The 17,964-nt window shown below is 44.1% G+C and overlaps 2 protein-coding genes across 6 annotated transcripts in view; one reads left to right on the forward strand and one right to left on the reverse strand.

Moving 5' to 3' along the window:
* Positions 1–488: 488 nt before the first annotated feature.
* On the reverse strand, positions 489–12,013 carry cyldl (cylindromatosis (turban tumor syndrome), like). 5 transcript variants are annotated; one of them, XM_056603895.1, is made up of 18 exons: positions 11,926–12,013; positions 11,636–11,675; positions 11,031–11,466; positions 10,553–10,828; positions 10,241–10,301; positions 9,687–9,829; positions 9,376–9,436; positions 8,851–9,029; positions 8,447–8,612; positions 7,163–7,304; positions 6,526–6,636; positions 6,187–6,278; positions 5,822–5,885; positions 5,204–5,336; positions 4,722–4,830; positions 4,514–4,632; positions 3,640–3,844; positions 492–3,304 (listed from the first exon to the last, which is right to left on the reverse strand). In XM_056603895.1, exons 3-18 carry the CDS (start codon positions 11,463–11,465, stop codon positions 3,120–3,122), a joined length of 2,481 nt encoding a protein of 826 aa, XP_056459870.1. In that variant the 5' UTR covers position 11,466; positions 11,636–11,675; positions 11,926–12,013; the 3' UTR covers positions 492–3,119. The 5 variants fall into 5 exon arrangements, with proteins under 5 accessions (XP_056459872.1, XP_056459873.1, XP_056459870.1 ...); XM_056603896.1 differs by having other exon boundaries at positions 7,163–7,301; positions 11,636–12,007; XM_056603894.1 differs by having other exon boundaries at positions 11,636–12,007.
* A 144-nt stretch (positions 12,014–12,157) lies between these two features.
* The window catches only part of zc3h3 (zinc finger CCCH-type containing 3), a 52,530-nt gene continuing 46,723 nt past the window's right edge, over positions 12,158–17,964 (forward strand). Inside the window, exons 1-3 of the mRNA XM_056604064.1 lie at positions 12,158–12,236; positions 12,529–13,810; positions 14,881–15,071. Coding sequence (XP_056460039.1) covers positions 12,167–12,236; positions 12,529–13,810; positions 14,881–15,071 — 1,543 coding nt within the window. The 5' untranslated portion in view covers positions 12,158–12,166. The remainder of the gene's footprint in view (positions 12,237–12,528; positions 13,811–14,880; positions 15,072–17,964) is intronic.

Here is a 17,964-nt window from a genome sequence, read left to right on the forward strand (position 1 = left end):
AAGTATACAAAAACATGAAAAGACAACATGGCCATTATATCCTGCCATATGGGAAATCTAAAGATGCAATAATTTAGAGGATGAGGTCCCAACTTCTTTCAGACTTCAGTCAATGTCCATGACATGCTCACATGAAGCTTGATAACAAAGTCTGAGTCCCAGGTGTGTAGAATGCATAATCACAGGTACATGTATTAATCACCATACATTTAATTCCGGAGTAGAAAACCAAGACACTTACCCATTTAAATAGTTTAGTCAAATTAATTAAATCCTTGCCTTGACAGAAATGCAGCCAAACTAGAAAAATCTAATTATCCAAGATTTATATTCTTTACAATTAATCATGTATTATTAATTGTACAATTAATTGTATTATTTGCACAATTTTGACTACATTAGTAATGTGTAAATATTTTAACCAATCACATTTACTTTAAAATGTGTTCAAATGTTTACATTTTGTTTGTTTATGTTTACAAGACCAAATTAGTAGGCCATTGGGGGAGCAGACAGGGGTTGGGTATCTTTCTCAAGGCTACCTATGCTAGACTCTACACCTTTAAGGAGGTGCTGAGGATTGAACCAACAACCTTGCAAGGCTGTGTCTCAGAGACCAAAGGGGGAACTTCCAGTTTTGCAAGGTAAAAGTCCTCAATGATATTGGAAGCACATCATCTGGATCTGCTAATTGGCAGGTCAACTAAGTCATATACAAAATAGGTTCTACGTGAAATTGACTGTATCGAGGGATTGGAGCTAAACGTTGACAGTTTTTACTGTGAAAATCCTGGAACACTGCCATTCTCCCTACTGTATCATGCGGTGCCCTCGGGAATATGAAACAGAAGTGAAAGTGTACTATTGTAGTCTACACCAACACCACCGAGCTCGAGTACAGATGCTACACCTCGTCCATTTTAACTAGAGGTCGTTCCGCAGAGCTGATCACAGGAAGGGCAAAGAGTGGACGGCGCGATCAAACGAAGAGAGAGAAGGGAAAGACAAGATGTCGGAAGTTGTATAATAATAAGGGGGCCGAGAGAGGCGGGCGGTCCGTGGATGTCGACACTTCAATGCGGACATTTCTGATCATTCGTGTATTTGGCACCGTGGTTTCCTTATTGAATTAATTTAACGCTGACGAGAACCATACATCCTACATCAAAGGCGCTCCGAGTCCGGAGATAGGTCAAGTCCTGTTGGACGGTATGGAAAGAGAGTAGAGGAGACGCTGCCAAGGAATCCCATGGGGAAAACGGTTGATATCTATTAATATATTTATTTGAACTCTGGAAAACACCAAGAATATTTATAGTAGCCTATCTTTCGTCTATGATCATTAAAAACTTAAAATTATTATTTCAGACAATGACTAATTAATGACCTATATAATCAATAATTGTTTCTCTGTTCTATAGATTGAATGATTTTTTTTTTAACTTTCAAGGAAGGATATAAATGGAACCAACCGTCTGTATGAATAGAATAGCCTACAAATTGACTCTCACTATATATTATACAATACTCCAACTAATAGCACTTAACTAAGCATAGTCAGTATGTACGCCAAAAATGCAGTCAAAGTCCCATCACACCTACATCCTACATCCTCTACTGCTAATGTCCTCGTGTCGGCTAATGGAAATACTTCATCACAGAAGAAAATATGAAATGCACTCTGACTGCTGCTTCACGTTGCGACACACAAACAATAGGCCCACATCCTCTCCATCCGTCCTTCCTCAATCTTTTCCATCGGCCCTGACATTTCCCCGTCCTGCGAGCCTCCCATTGATCTTTTATTCATGAGTAAACTATTCTAGTCCCTTCCTTTATAAGACGGTTTACAGCATAGATCGATGTTCAACCCTCTTCGCGTCTGACAGATTTAACCATCCACTGCCACAGAGGACTCCTCTCCAGCTGCGGTTCTTGGACTAAGGAGCATAAATTAGCACCTTAAAACTCTGCAAAATTCATCTCGTAATATCCCATGCCCTATACGTATCATTTGGTTCTACATGAACTATTCATTAGCAATTATTAGCCTACATTCATGTTCGCATGAGGGTTTTCTGTTTCTGAAAAGGGGCTTCAAATCCATTGACACTTCATAAATCATTATGAATGATCAATATGAACATCCACGATGCGTGATTTAATGAAAGACAATCTGTCGGTCTGGCATGTCTAGACTAAAGGCCTTGCTATACTTCTAATTTGCAGTCAAAATGGAAAGTTTGGGACCAAATCAAGCACCGCATTTGTCTTCGATGGCTGCAGTGTGTAGGGTCCTTAGCCGAACTCGTCCGTGTCCCACAAGCCCTCCCATAGTCCGCTTCCAGTTATTGGTCAGCAATATACAACGTGAATGATTGCATTTCCACACGACTCACCTCATTAAACCAGCCTCCCACAAGTCGCTGTGACTATCTCTAACCCTCATTGAAATTATATTTCGGGCTTTAGTCCTAAGGCTTGTCAGTTGTAGCAAAGATGAAGATGGGCAAGATATAAGCCCCCCGCCACCCCCCTGCATCAATACAGTCCATTTTGTTCAAAGATAAGTGTATTTCCTATTTATTTTATTTTTGTAAAGATTATAAAGCTCGGATAAGACAATTACAGATTTGATTAATACAGGATTCAATCAATTTGAATTAAATAAAAAAGATATGACCATATGTAAAATGACCAAAATATAACCTAAAACCCCAACAAGCCCATTTAATAAATATTGAAATAATCGGAATATACATACACAATTCTTCAGTAGATTGGTCCATGTTCCCAAAACAAATCAAATTAGATTCTTACCATGAGGGCACCAACATGGAGTAACCCATTTGCCCAAGAATGAAATTAGGATGTAAATATCCTAGTCAAATAAACAAATAATGCTCGTGAATATCTAAAGAAAAATATGCATATATCGTTGGGAGGATGCAACTCAAAGTGCAGTATCGTCAGATTATAGAGCAAAAGGATACAAAGGATACAAAGAATGAACCTGTCTAATTTAACTAATCTAAAACATAATGATTATGAGATTGCATAGACTTCTGGTGCACATATTTTTGTGTCATCATACTTGTATGTTATTTTTTATCAAAACGTCAGCGATAAAATTCCAACGCAGGGTTCCTGTACAGATACATGTACGCGTCGCAGAACAGACGCTTGGCCACTCCCTTCATGTCCCGAGGCACCTGATTGGCCAGCTCCGCAGGGGGCATGTCCAGGTACTCTCCCACCTCGGGACAGGCCTCGATCACGGGGATGTTATATCCATCCAGTCCCCCTAGAGCACGGGACACAGAATGATATCCATTGTGAAGTACAACTGTTTATATTTACACATACTATAAAACTTTTACGATGTATATTAACATTATTATGCTTGTATGTATTAGGGTCCTGTTTTTGTTTAAAATATAAACAATCGTGCTGCGTTTTAAGATATTTTTTAATCTGTTTCAAGGAATTCCTTTTTTAGCTTTTTCTGTGCAAAGATATTAAGCGGTGGCTTATTGTGAATCAGATAAGATAATTATAAATGAAACACCTGCTTAAAAAAAAGGTGAAAAACGACAATCAAATGCATAACAATTAGTTAAGTAGGACTGCGCTGCACACCTTCCCTGTCCGCCATGCTGTCGAAGAAGATCCAGTCCTGGCTCTGTGGTCCGTGCTTGACGAAGGACACGTAGTGGCTGGTCTCGATGCAGAGCACAGCAAACAGCTCCATCTTCTCCGGGGGAACACGAAGGGACTCTTGGAAACCCTTTGGAAGCAGCAGCTTGCTGAGGCGGTGAGCCTGACGCTCGGAGGGGGAGTGGACCTACATGTGGGGGGGGAGACATGGGAGTCAGGTGATAGACCGCCCCAGGGAGCCCCCCCCCCCCCCCCCCCCCCTCACACAAACCTGGACCACATGGGCTGTTATTGCCCTGTGTAATATGTTTCAGGGGCATTTGTGATCACTCCAGGGCAATTTTATCATGTGTGTGGAAATAAAAATAAAAATAGTTGCATGACAGTTTTACTACCAACATGTGTGCTGTTAATTATCCAACACAAGCCATTTCAAAATCAACCCGTTTGTGACATCATAAGTGGGACTGTTAGTCTTGGAACCAGACAAACCTGCAGGCTTTTATTTTGCCCTGGCATAGGCGTCTGGCCCCAGCCCCGTTCAGACCAAGTTCCAGCAGACCTGGACCGGGTCTGGCCAATCACAACCGTTTATCTAATACGGGGCGTGTTTGATACAATGACAAATATGATGGCATAGGAGCGTCATATGGGCGCGCTGCTGAGCGGCATTTTCATAAACAAACAAGATCGCTGCCTCTGATGTATCGCACATTTCGTTGCTCTTAGTGGCTGTAAGAGCATCCAATTGCATCCAGAGGCATTTTGCTGTGGGCCCGTTGATAAAGCCCCTTGGGAACCGAAAATTAACTGAGCAAATTGGTCTGGCGATGCCTGGCTAAGGGAGTGAACCTACCTGTGCAGAACAGGTCTCGCAGAAGACCTTGAATCCTGTTTGGCTGAAGACGGGGTCTTTAAAGCATTCTGTACACTCTATTAGGGCTATTTGTCCACAGAGAATGCAGTATTGAGGACCTGAGAGAGACGCACACAGACACACACAGTTATGGTACCTCATTGGATTTGGCTAGTCCTAATAAGTATGCTCATGAATGTGCAGAGACCTTCGGTGAGGAGGTCAGAGACGTCCAGCTCCAGAGACGGAATGATTTTATCAAACATCTTGAACTTCTTCCCAAAGCGAGGCATCTGGAGGATGAGACAGGAGGGTGCCTGGAGATGGACCCCGTATTACGAATCTCATGCAGATACACCACAACAGACTACTCACACAGCCTTGATATCAGCAAATAATAACACGATACTGCCACCTATTGGAATAAAGTGGTAACATATCTGTAAAGGGAGGAATTCCATGGAGATGTCCTTTTTCATTGTAACATAAGCTATTGAATAATGTCTGTAATCTAACTAAAATCATCGTAATAACAGTCATTTTATTTAAATAATATATTTGATAGGGGAACTATTGCGTCATCGTCAAGTATGTATGCCCCAATAAATTATACTTAAATTCCAAAGCATTTGACAAAGAGTGAAACAAACATAACCTAAACCTTTACATTGCCTGATGCCAGACGCCTACCTCCGCAAGTTTGAGTCCGTTGCTGTGGAAGGAGTGCTCCAGCAGCTGCTGGATGGTGGGCAGAACCAGGCTGTGGTTCTGGTCCAGAAAGATCTGGTAGCAGTAGCTCTCCTGCACCCTTCCAGCTGTGGAGCTGCGGAACAGGAACAGGCCACAGAGGTACCGTCAAGCGCGTATATTGTACAAATATAATGTTGAATGAAAGATGATGCTAATGGATGAATGTTTTATTCGTAAAAAACTAGCTGCTTATACTATGCCATTGAACAATGTCCACGGTACTGTGGTTCTGTAATGGGAAAACCTGATTTCTAGACACGGTACCATGCGGTACATATCAACCGTGATGGTTGAGAGATACCGGTCTTATCTTGCCCATTACTTTTGCCTTAGTGATTTAGATTTGATGTACCGTTCTAGTAGCACAACTGTACTCTTCACTCGCTGCTGGGTGCCTATAAACCTAAATATTCTTACAGCTCATATCTTGTTGAGTTATCCGAAGCTGTCCTGCTTTAATTCATTATAGAAATTGTATCTTGCTTTGCATCTGAGTGTCTTTCCCTGCTTTGTAAGAAGGTTCCGAAAAAAAATCTAATATAAAAGATTTGTAACTACAGTTTCAGAAGTGGCTCCAACGCCATAATGTGCTGCATGATGATGGTCAGAAACTCTTCCGGATCTGGAAGACACATACCACACAGTTACAGACTGACACTGAGTTAAGACCTACCACACAGTTACATACTGACACTGACTGAAGACATACCACAGTTACAGACTGACACTGAATGAAGACATACCACACAGTTAAAGACTGAGATGTGAATACATACCACACTAACGAACTGAGGATATTAAAACCCACACACAGACCCCACTAAACCAATGGAGGACATCACAACAAACATAATGGAGTATAAGCCAAGAAGAGCGATAACATCTCGTGTTCAAGCAGTGTGTGCAGTCTCCGTTCGGCTTACCTTTCTCATGAGTGGTGAAGGTATGGCTGTAACCATGGTTTAAGAGCTGTTGCCGTAGTTTCATGATGTGTCTCCCTTCCACAAAACCCTTACTGCAGAGTCACAGCAACAGAAAGTACTTCCAAGTTAAAGGTACAAATAAATAGTGCATACAAATGCATACCTAAAACATGTTTGTTTGCTGCAACTTTCAGAAACTTGTGTTCAGCACTTACATATAAATGTACAATATCGACTGTGTGCTATACAGGAGTTCCAAGCCTAAATTGATTTGTTCTTCACGAATGAATTAAGAGCCAAAAGACAAAATGGTGGTCGTCATTTGGCGCTCCCACTCACCTGCGGAGAGGGTTGACGATGTCGCGTAGCAGGGTGTTCTGGATCTCTTCGTCTTCTGGTTTCAGCGTCTTAAACAGCAGGGAGTCCAGCACAGAGGTGCAAGAGAACAAACTAGACAGAGGGGAAGAACAGAGGGAGCCGGTACTACCAAGTCACACTCAAGTACTGAAGAAAATGTTTTGTCAGTAATCCAAAGGGACTTCAAGATTCAGATGCCATTAATAAATAATAATAATAATGAATAATACATTTGACTTATATAGCGCTTTTCTAAATACTTAAGAAACTTTACAGAGTGAACACAAAATAAAATCAATCAATCATTAACAGAGCAGAGTAAAGACATCTTGCTCTAGGATACCTAGAGATTAGGCACCAGACATTGTGATTCAAACCCAGTACTTTTTGGGATAGACAATACACTATCCGGTCTCATATGCCGTTGTCATACTACTTTGAATGCATGTATGACAGGACATTCGAGAATTTTTCTTGGTTTTGGTGCAGACATTTAACATCAGACTCGATAAAAAAAGACTTGATAGTTAACCAACAATAAGTATCGACCCACAAATCTGGGCAAACACAGGAAAACCATTATCTCATATGCTGTTATAAACGCCATCATCCCCCAGACCTGAAGAGGGCAGCATCCATGTAGCAGGAGTTACAGTGGCCCTGGATGCCCTTCATCCGACCAATCAGAATCCGGTCCACCTGGTCTGTCTGGATATGCTCAACGGTTTCACAGGGGCCTTCGTGCCTTGTGTCCTCGTCTTCTAAGGATTAGACCAAACATTCACATCCCTTAATTCAATCACAATAAAGAGTTAAAGGGGACATATTATACCACCAGGTGTGAGGGTGATTAGCCGTTACAAGCCGTTTCGAAAATCGGCCCCATATGACATCACTAATGAGCGTGTCCACAGAGATCTAAGTTGCATAGATGAGCAACGTTTACTTCAGTCCACTGGGTAGGCTGGTAGACTTATCTATCCAGCACAGATCTAGGAGGACACGCCCACTAGTGATGTCATATGGGGCAGACTTTCGAAACGGCTTGTAAGGCCAATCACAATCACACCTGGTGGTATAATATGTCCCCTTTAAGATACACAATACAGCATCAGTGTTTCCCACAGAAATTTTGGAGACTATGGGGGGGAGGGGGGGAAGGGGCTGGTATGGGGCGATTGTTGATTGTTGACGGGGTACGGGGGGTATGGAGCGATTGTTGACCGGGGGGGGGGGGGGGGGGGGGGGGGGGGGGGGGGGGGGGGGGGGGGGGGGGGGGGGGGGGGGGGGGGGGGGGGGGGGGGGGGGGGGGGGGGGGGGGGGGGGGGGGGGGGGGTATGGAGGGAGGGGGGGGGGGATGGGAGCGATGTTGACGGGGGGGGGGGGGGGGGGGGGGGGGGGGTATGGAACGATTGTTATTTTTTTTTAATAATAATAATAATTCATGTGCACGCAGAGACTATGGCGGCCGAAATTAGACTATGGCGGGCCGCCATAGTCTCGTCAATGTGTGGGAAACACTGCAGCATACAATGCTGACTTTTTCAATTTCAGTGATTTTCCTCATGATTTTCCTGATGATGCCAACAGGCATATGTTGTAGTAGCACTGACCAGATCCTTTCCAACTTGAACCACAGTGTGCTTTAATATACGTAGCCTACTGTACCTTTTAAAGAAACCTATAAGGAACTACAAATGCATACTTGTAAAAAAAAAAGTATTTTAAATTACGATGGCATTCAGAATTGCTATCATGCTAGCAAGTTATACAATGCTACCTTCATCGTCGGCTTTCTTAATTCATGCAGACTTTACACAAAGAAGATACCCAAAATGGACGCTTAAATGTAAACCAAGAAAGCGAGACACAAGCTATAATCGTATCCACTCTTGATCCTGACCGTGTTTCTGGTGGGCAAACGTAATGCCGGGCTTGGCCGACGATGGAATGGAAAAGCGCGTGTCTGGCCGGCAGGATTCCAGCTTAACGAACAAGGCTTTCTTCGGTGGACAGCTGAAGTAGCGCTTCCCTTTAAACGTGCCGTCGCTCGTGCCACGCGGTTCCTCCTACAGGAGGGAGTGAGCAACAGTTTCATGGTAAGAAGGAACAGCGGGCTGGAAGGAGGGTGGCTAGATGTTATCTATAAACACTTTGAACTTTGTCTGTCTTCTTAAATTCCTAAATAGCTTTATATATGAATTAAAAAACAAAAACAATATCAACTTAGCCCTTTCCCCTTTCCCAGACTCTACGGCCAGAAGAGAAAGTCCAGACTGATTCAGAGATGGTTTTGGTGAGGCTTACCAGCTCCAGACCACACATGGTATCTTTTCGGTCAGGCACCACACCAATCCAGCGGATCACCCCATAGCCGACACCTTCAGCCAAGTTGAACTCAATCAGGGAGTCCACACCGAGAACCGTTTCAGAATATGTCTGTGGTTCCACCGAGGCCGCGCTGGCACCCAGGAACAAATTGGGCTCTGGTAGTCAGGGAAGCATAGATTTGGAAACAACAGAGGCATCTTTGGCATCTCACTGGATTATTAGACACTTGCATCCAATAATGTTTGGTTTCTCTATTGGAGATATACTTGCATGAAAGGTCTAGGTCGCTAATGTTTACATTTATTTTTGCATCCACATTTCTACCTCTCTAATTGTGTGCATATATATTTTCTGTATATTTTCTTACATTTCATTATTTTCAAAATAGTCAAATCAATTTATGATTTTCATTACCTTCCTGTACTTTTTGCTGCGACAACCAAATTATCATCAGATTAATAAAGTACATCTTATATTTTTCTTATACGGAAAAACTCAAACCTTTGTGTTCTGTGATCACCCTGGTAACAAAATTCATTGGAACATTGATCGTTCTATCATCCTGTAAAGACGGAGAAACAGAAACCTCTTATGGAGATTATTGCGATACAGAAAACAAGGGACTGTGGCAGAGGTAAAGAAAGTTGTTTCTAGAAGTCTGCAAATGAAATGGTGAATAGAAATTGAAAATCAAACACTGACAACTGACTATAAACAAATGCACAATAGATACAATATAGAGAATTACATTTAAAAGAATCCTTTCCAACAGAAAAGAAGAATTACAAATAAAATATTTAGTAATGACGTACTGTGGTAATGCAGACCCTCGGCTCTCCATCCTGGTCCCCCACTCCCAATACTAGCCATAACGCCTGGCCTTCATCCTCAACGTAGCGAACAGTCTCTCCTTTGGTTATTTGGTTGGACTGTTTCTGGGAGGAGGCCTGCTGGGCTGACAGTGTAAGGGAAGTAGGCACTTTAGGTCAGATTTTGGAGAATGGCACTAAGAGGCCATTGGGCTCTGGGGGGTCGGGAGAAGAATTTGACAACAACAGAGGCTTCTCTTGCATCTCACTGGATTATTAGAAAATTGTGTCTAAAAATGTATGGTTTTCCATTTGGAGAGACTTGCATGCAATGTCTTCATCGCTAATGTATACATTTATTTTTGCACCTACATTTCTACGACTCTTATTGTGGCTATAGATATTTTCAGTATATTTTCTTATATTTTATTAATTTCAAAATATTTAAATCAATTCATGATTCTCATTACCTTCCTGTACTTTTTGCTGTGACAACCAAATTATCATCGGGTTAATAAAGTACATCTCATCTTTTTCTTACATAGTAAAACTCAAACCTTTGTGTTCTGTGATCACCCTGGCAACACAATTCATTGGAACGTCGATGGTTCTATTATCCTGTAAAGACAGAGAAACAGAAACTGCTTATGAAGAATATCGCGATACAGAAAACAAGGGGCTGTCGCAGTGGTAAAGTGAGTCCTTTCTAGAAGTCTGAAAGGAAATGCAAATGAAACGGTGCAAAGAAATTGAAAATCAAACTCTGACTACTCTAAATAAATGCACAATAGATACAATATAGAGAATTAAAAACAATCCTTTCCAACTGAAAAAAAGAATAGAAAAATAAATGTTTAGTTATGACGTACTGTGGTAATGTTGACCATCGGCTCTCCATCCTGGTCCCCCACTCCCATTACTAGCCATAACGCCTGGCTTTTATCATCAACGTAGCGAACAGTCTCTCCTTTGGTTATTAGGTTGGACTGTTTCTGGGAGGAGGCCTGCTGGGTTGACAGTGTAAGGGAACTAGGCAATATAGGTTGGATTTGGGAGAATGGCACTAAGAGGCCATTGTTATTCTCACAGTGGAAGAAGGACTTTGACGTGATCCCACCATACTGCCCTTTTCCTTTGTCGTTTCCCTACAAAGAAAGAGGAAGACGACGATAAAGCCACTGCTCCATCTGGGCATCTGGATTAATGTACAGTGATGTGTTTACAGCCAACACCTTTTATTTTCTTAACACAACTGCAGTGAGCAGTTATTGCAAGTTATGCTTATTTTTATTGAATACAAAATCTTGAGAGTGTGTTTGCATTCTCTTGGTAGTAAAGGAGTCATACCTGCAATTCAATACCAAAAAACGTCCCTGATATGCACATAGAATATGTGTATTCTGTGACCGGTCCAATGTAACGAATGATTCCTTGAAGGTCCTGTTTGTATCCTATGACAGTGACTCGAGTATCTATAGTGAGGCCCACAGCTGATTTCAACGCTGTCTTCTCTTGAAACCATTTCAGTCTGGTTTCGTTCCCGTCTAAGGCATAAAGCAATTCAGCCTCTTTCGTACTCAAAGGAACCATGTCACTAATCAATACTACTTCTTCCCTATTGGAGCCCGTGCAGGTCACAAGTATTGTGGTTCTCTTTTGATTGATGTAATCAGATTCATATCTGTAATTTGAGATATGGCATAAGCTGCCCGGTTGGACGTGTTTGGAATTAATTGTCTTCGTTAGGATGAAGAATGTAACATCGCTCTTCGTTGATTCCATGCTGTAAGAAAGGTGAATAACGTGAAAATAAAGCAATGAAGTTCCCAAACGATAGGCCTATAGGCTACAAGCATGGCAACAGTCGAGACAATGCAACATAATTCAACAGATATAATGTATACAATAATCGAAACATTTATGATTTATGTGCGGTAACAATTTAGGCCTACCTTATTTTAGTTGTTAGGCTGTTTCTTCGGCAACCGAAACCTTGGTTGGTAAAAGTTGTTTCACGGTTTTACTTCCCCTTTCATTTTGACAAGATTACCAACCTACCTCATGTCGTCATGAATGCGACAGTAACTTGTAAAAGATCCAGCTAACTCGTATAACTACCTGGTGTATAATAATACTAAATATAGTAATACATTGTTTTTATATTGCATTTTTCAGACAACAGACAGACAAATACATAAAATACAAGAGTATACAAACGAGTATAAATAAAACTGCAAACTACCTGGCGTGAATCGTTCTTGTGTGCACTTTTAACTTCCTCCTCACAGCTGATTAATTTTGGTATATTCAGTGTTTTATCTGACACTAGGCTGACGGAACAAAAACAAATATATTTGCGTAGGGACACACCCACTCAATGACGTTCCACCCGAATCATAACATTGATTGGTCGGTGGTTCAAAGTAAACATTCGACGTCATTCACGATGGTCGACTCGACGGCGAGGGATCTGTCGCTCCTCAATGACGACACGGAAAGACGTCAACATGGAAGAGAGAGAAGCGTTGAAAAGGCAGATAGATATTCTTCAAAGTAAGTTGCTTTTATTGTCCCATTTATATTTCTCGTGCAGTCCCCTGTTAACTTAGTCAGTCGTACTTCTTTTATTTTAGCTGTCATTTGAATTTGCCTAACACAGTACTCCTTGGTCTAAAATAGGTTGCTAATCATAAGCTGTCAATTACAATAGCTGGCGTTAGGTGCTAGTAAACCAAAGGCAACGTCCTCTGAGAGTTGCTGATAAATTTAGCAAGGAAATATATCTATACATACTAGATACTTTTGTTTTTGTATGGCAATCAAAGTAGCCTTCGCTTTTCTTTAGATCTCATCAACGACCACAAGCGTGTCCATGGCAACAACCCTCCTGCTCCGGTTCACTCTGTGGATCCAGCGGGAATGGTGGCGAACAACGGCAGGGGTCGGGGCTCATCAAATGTTGAGGGAAACCCGCAGTCTCGTGCGAATTGGAGAAAGAAGTACTCTCTTAATAAGAAAGGACAGACTTCCACCGGACAGGGGTGCTCTTCCTCTGCCTCTTCCCTATCTTCATCACTGTGTCTGATGGTAGGCCCCGATCCAAGCCCAAGACTTAAAGGGGCCAATGCGTTGCTGGGTGTTAAATGTTCCACAGAGAAACGGGATAAGAACACCACCGCTACCAGCAGAATAGCTAAAGCCGAACCTTTAGTCCACACCGCAGAAAGAGCATCCTTAGACCAAGGGAAAAATGCTTCTGGTTCTTCAAAAGTACTTTCCACTGTCCAGAAATTCCAGACAAAGTCTTGCCCGGCAACTGAAACAAGTGTGAATAAGCGGGCTGCAATCATGTCAGTGCCAGCCCCTTCTAATTTTGCCCCCTCATCGTGCTCCGCACAGCCCGGTGGACCTCACCCTCCTCCCCTCACCGCCAGCACTCAGCCCAGCCGGGCCCTTGCTGCCCAGGCTGCCCAGGCTCCGGTCAAAAGGTCAAAGTTCACTTGGGTGAAGACGCTGGATGTGGGTCCCGAGCAGAGTGGGCCCCTGCCTCTATCCACGGTCAAACACGCGGTCTCTGTCCCCTCTTCGGTCTCAAACACTGGGACTCCCAGTAGAGGCCCACCCACAGCGAGCGTGAAGAGAGCCCCATCCAAGAAGCAGACACCCAAGCCAAGTCTGACAGCAGGAGCCCACAGGACCTCAAAGTACACATGGGTCTCCTCCTCCTCATCAGCCCCGGGCCAGACTAGGCTGATCCGGAAGGCTGTCTCACCCAAAGCCCTGGTGCTCTCCAAGAAAGCTGTGGTTAAGGGAGAGGGCCCCAGGAAGAGTCCTGGGGCGAGAACCAGGAAAGCAGCAGGGGCATCGGGGCCTGGGGCCGGCACCCCAACCAGTCGTTACCGCTGGAAGGCCGCCGGCAGGAGTCCCACTGGGGCCACGGGGGCCCGACGTGCGACCGTCTTCCAGTGGACCTCGGAAAAATGCCCCAGAGTGGTTAGAGGGGGAGTAGGATCAGGATCGCCTGGTTTCCCTTCGTCCCAGTCAACTCCCTCCTCATCCTCTTCTTCATCGGCAGAGGGATTCAAGCTACGCAGCAGGATGAAAATTATCCGCAAGTCCCCTGGCAGGTGGGCATTAAAAGAGTTGATATTCCATGTTACACCTGCACCTATTAAAAAAAAGATAGGCTAGTCAGTGGTAAGGGGGTTTGACTCCCAGCTATAGGTTCTGAGATAATCCTCAGATCTCTAACTACAGGCATCCTTGAGCAAGATGCCCTATCCATACCTGCTCATTAATGACATGTAACTAAACCTTAAGATAAAGTGTCTGCTCATTTGCTAGGATTAGAAGAATTTCTCAGTATTTTGGGATGGGACTAAAACATGGGAGATGTCATTGATCAAGGTTCGAAATATCAGGGGTACTTTAAGGGCGCCACACACTTGGTTCATGGAAACCACTATAGACTTGGACCAATGTAGGTACGACAATACAAGTTAGGATTACTTGCATCTATTTTTTTAAATCAGTAATCCATATTGCTTTTAGCTATAATGTAGTTGTGTTTAGTTATTGTTTGAATTTTATTTTTAATCAATATCCAGCATTTTTTTTTGATTTCAAACAGGCATCCAAATTGAAATTATCCCTCAAACCTCCTCTTTGTAGTTTGGGTGCGCATGTCGAGGAAATATTATATCTTGTCAATAGGGGGCAGCAGAACATTACTCAAGTCAATGGTTAAATATGGTTTATTTATTTCTTTATTTGACATTTGTAGCACATACATCAGAACACAAATGTAAGTTGACTTGCATACAAATTGAAGTGTTATTCTGTCTATATACATGACATAATGGAAACATTAAAATCCTTAACATCAAGAAAATTTAATATAAAATGCATCATGAAATGTCTATAGATCATCATCATAAGTTGCCTTCTCCCTCGACCGCAGGACACCCCAAGTGGGGTCCCGACCCCAAGGTTGGGAAACAATGCTCATAAAAAATACACCTATATATAACACCTATTGTATATACGGGCCTTTAACCAGTAGGTTTTAAATGCGTATATCCCTCCTAGTTTACAAATCCTTCTTGTTTTAATACATTGCTCTTTTATCACACAATAAAAAGCATTGTTCTATCGATCTAATCTGTGATTATCTATTTTTCCCTTCTGTGCCACCCAGCGGGGCAGGCGGTGTGTCCGAGAGGCGAACCAGTCCCCCGGCTGGCGTCTGGAGCAGCAGGACCCCCGTGCGGGGACGGGCTCCTCCAGCCACCAGGAGCCCCCTGGCCGCCAGGAAGGGACTGCCCAAAGAGCTGGTGTCCTTCGGGAGACACAAACTGCGTCGCCTCTCGCCGGGCTCCCACAGAAAAGGTAGACGGTTCAACGATGACCGATTTGATTGACTGTTTTCTCTCCTGTTTAGTTTATACCAGTGCACTGCCCGTTCAAAACGTGCCTGTTTGCAACGGGGACGATTGCCTGGGCCTCCTGTATTGCTCTGCGCCGTTTCCTGGGTCTTCATCAATGAAAAAAGATATATAACAATTATTATTATAACATGATATACATACCCGAAAAGTTATATTTTTCCATCAATGCATTGGGACCTCTTTCGCCAAGTCAACCGACGGCATCACGTACAGCCCTGTAGTTGAGACTGCTATGCATCTGTTTTTCATCATTTTACACATAGCAGAAAAATACACATAGCAGTGTTTTTCGCCTTTATCACTCATTGCCATGACTGATTATTCTAATGAGCACCCAAACAAACACTCGTTGATGGAAAACGACATTACATGGTACAGTGCAACCCGACCCGTCTCCTCTCCCCCTTACTTCCCCTGTTTCATCTGCTCGCTGCCGTTTCCAGTGGACCCTGGGCGGCGGCGGCGGCAGCAGCAGCAGCAGCAGCAGCAGCAGCTGTGTGTGTGTATGTATGCGCATGAGATGTGTTATGTGTGTGTGCGCGAGAGTGTCTCAGAGGGTCGTTTTGTGGCTGGCTGTCAGGGGGAGGTGGTACAGGCGGGTGGGGGAGGAGAGGGTTAATTGATTGCCCAATCCAGCCGTGATGGTGAACAAGTGCCGATAGTGGTTAATTTGCAGGGGAGGGGAGGGCGGCAGGGTGGGCTGGCGCTATCAAGCCGTGGCACCGCTCCTTCCGCCGCCAGATAAAAACAACAGCTAATGCATAATTATCCTCTTGCAAATTGGATTGTTTTAACGAACTGTAGAATATAGGCCTTACCCGATGGAAAGCAATCACTGTTGTTCTCTCCTCTCTCTCTCCATCGCCCCTCCCCCCCCCGGGGTCATTCTGTGTTCCTAGCCTCTCTCTCTCTCTCTCTCTCTCTCTCTCTCTCTCTCTCTCTCTCATCTCTCATCTCTCTCTCTCTCTCTCTCTCTCTCTCTCTCTCTCTCTCCTCTCTCTCTCGTCTCTCTCTCTCCTCTCCTCCTTCATCTCTCCCTCTCTCTCTCTCTCTCTCTCTCTCTCTCTCTCTCTCTCTCTCTCTCTCTCGTCCACCCAGGGTGTAATCTCCTCCCAGTCAATGGAGTCAGAAGACATTAGCGAAGCCATCACTGTTAGCATGAGGCTTTTATTTTCTCCAATGCGCCCCGTGTCTATCCGCCTGTCTGCACCACACTCGCACTTACCTTCTCCATTTATTTAACACACACACAAACACAAAGTCTCTCAAGTTTGTTGTAAGTGTGCTACCCCTGACTAGAACTGTTCTTCATAGGTTTTCTTATGAAACATATAATGTTTGATAACCCAAAATACGAGGTTAAGGGTTTCTGATCTAGTTCTCCAGCGCTACAATCGTAAAGGTTCCTGGTTAAATGTTGAAATGGGCTCTGACTACACCTCTAGCACCCTAAAGAAACAGACCCAGATTCACATCAACCTGCAGGTAGACACCTAGTGTGTGGGAGTGTGGCAAGTGGCCGGTAGACAGACATGATATCACATCAGTCAAAGATGAAAAGAAATGCCATTCTGACCTTATCTCATTTTGTTGCTTTATTTCCAAATACAAATTGAGGGTGCGATGCATCATACAAGAGTGTGATTGGAGATTGGATCAGCATCAGGATTCTTCTTTTTGTTGCATTCTTTAATGATTTCGTTTCATGAGCTCACCCTGCTTAACACACGTGCACAATCATTTCATTTAAAGTGAGGAGCTGAGAAGGGTCTATGGTTCAGGTAGAAGGGTAAAGGAGGGGGTGGAGGAGTTAGAGGAGGAGGTTTGGGGTGAGGAGGAGAGGGTGCAGATCTAGTGGGGAGGCAAAGGAGGAGGCGGAGTTGTGGAGAGAGAGGGCAGGTGGATGTCTGTAGTGAGACTGGAAGGGGAACGAGAGGGGAGAAGGAGGAAACCTGGACTGAGAGGTGGACAGAGAGGGGAGGGCAGGAGGCGTTAAAGGGAGGTGGAGGGGATACTGAGAAGGGGAGTAGAGGAGGAGTAGAGGGAAGGAGAGGGGGACTGAGAGGGAGAACGAAAGGGGAGGTGGAGTGATAGGGAGTAGTGACTGAGAGGGGGGGAGAGGTGGACTGAGAGGGGAGGAGAGGTGGATAGGGAGGGGAGGAGAGGTGGATAGGGAGGGGAGGAGAGGTGGATGGGGGGGGGGTGAATTGGGTGAGGTGGACTAGGAGGGGGGAGAGGTGAACTGGAAGAGGAGGAGTGAGGGGAGGAGCGGGCGGCGGCGGCGGCGGCAGTGGCGGCACTAGCCGGGAGCTAGTGGCTGGCCACTGATAACAGACACTAATAAAGAGCAAATTGAATTACTAATGATGGGAAGCAGTGTCCTATAGATGAGCCCGTTAAAATCCAACCTTATGCCATCTTTCTCTCTCTCTCTCTCTTACGCACGCGCTCGTGCACACACACACACACACACACACACACACACACACACACACACACACACACACACACACACACACACACACACACACACACACACACACACACACACACACACACACACACACACACAGCAGAGTTAAAGCCACACATGCATGATAATACACTCGCAAACAATTTCTCCTTATTCCCTGCTTAACGACCGGCCTTTCTCTCCCCCCATCTTCCCTTCTCTTTCTGTCCCCCCTCTCTCTCTAGCCATCCCCGCCCCCCCTCCCTCCCTCCAGTCCAGTCATTTAGGTGCTTAGTTATCTGCGGTTTAATTTAAAGAGGGCATAAACATAAGTGAGCAGTTAGGGCCGTAATGAATCGAGAAGTGTGTGTGTGTGTGTGTT

Source organism: Gadus chalcogrammus, chromosome 12 (assembly GCF_026213295.1).
Source record: "Gadus chalcogrammus isolate NIFS_2021 chromosome 12, NIFS_Gcha_1.0, whole genome shotgun sequence".
Taxonomy (NCBI): domain Eukaryota; kingdom Metazoa; phylum Chordata; class Actinopteri; order Gadiformes; family Gadidae; genus Gadus; species Gadus chalcogrammus.

Coding starts and splice junctions, on each gene's coding strand:
- cyldl (XM_056603895.1), bottom strand. CDS start 11,465: ATGGAATCAACGAAGAGCGATGTTACATTCTTCATCCTAACGAAGACA. Junction 10,829..11,030: donor TTTTTGGTATTGAATTGCAG/GTATGACTCCTT, acceptor CTTTCTTTGTAG/GGAAACGACAAAGGAAAAGG. Junction 4,633..4,721: donor CTCTGACCTCCTCACCGAAG/GTCTCTGCACAT, acceptor CGTCTCTCTCAG/GTCCTCAATACTGCATTCTC.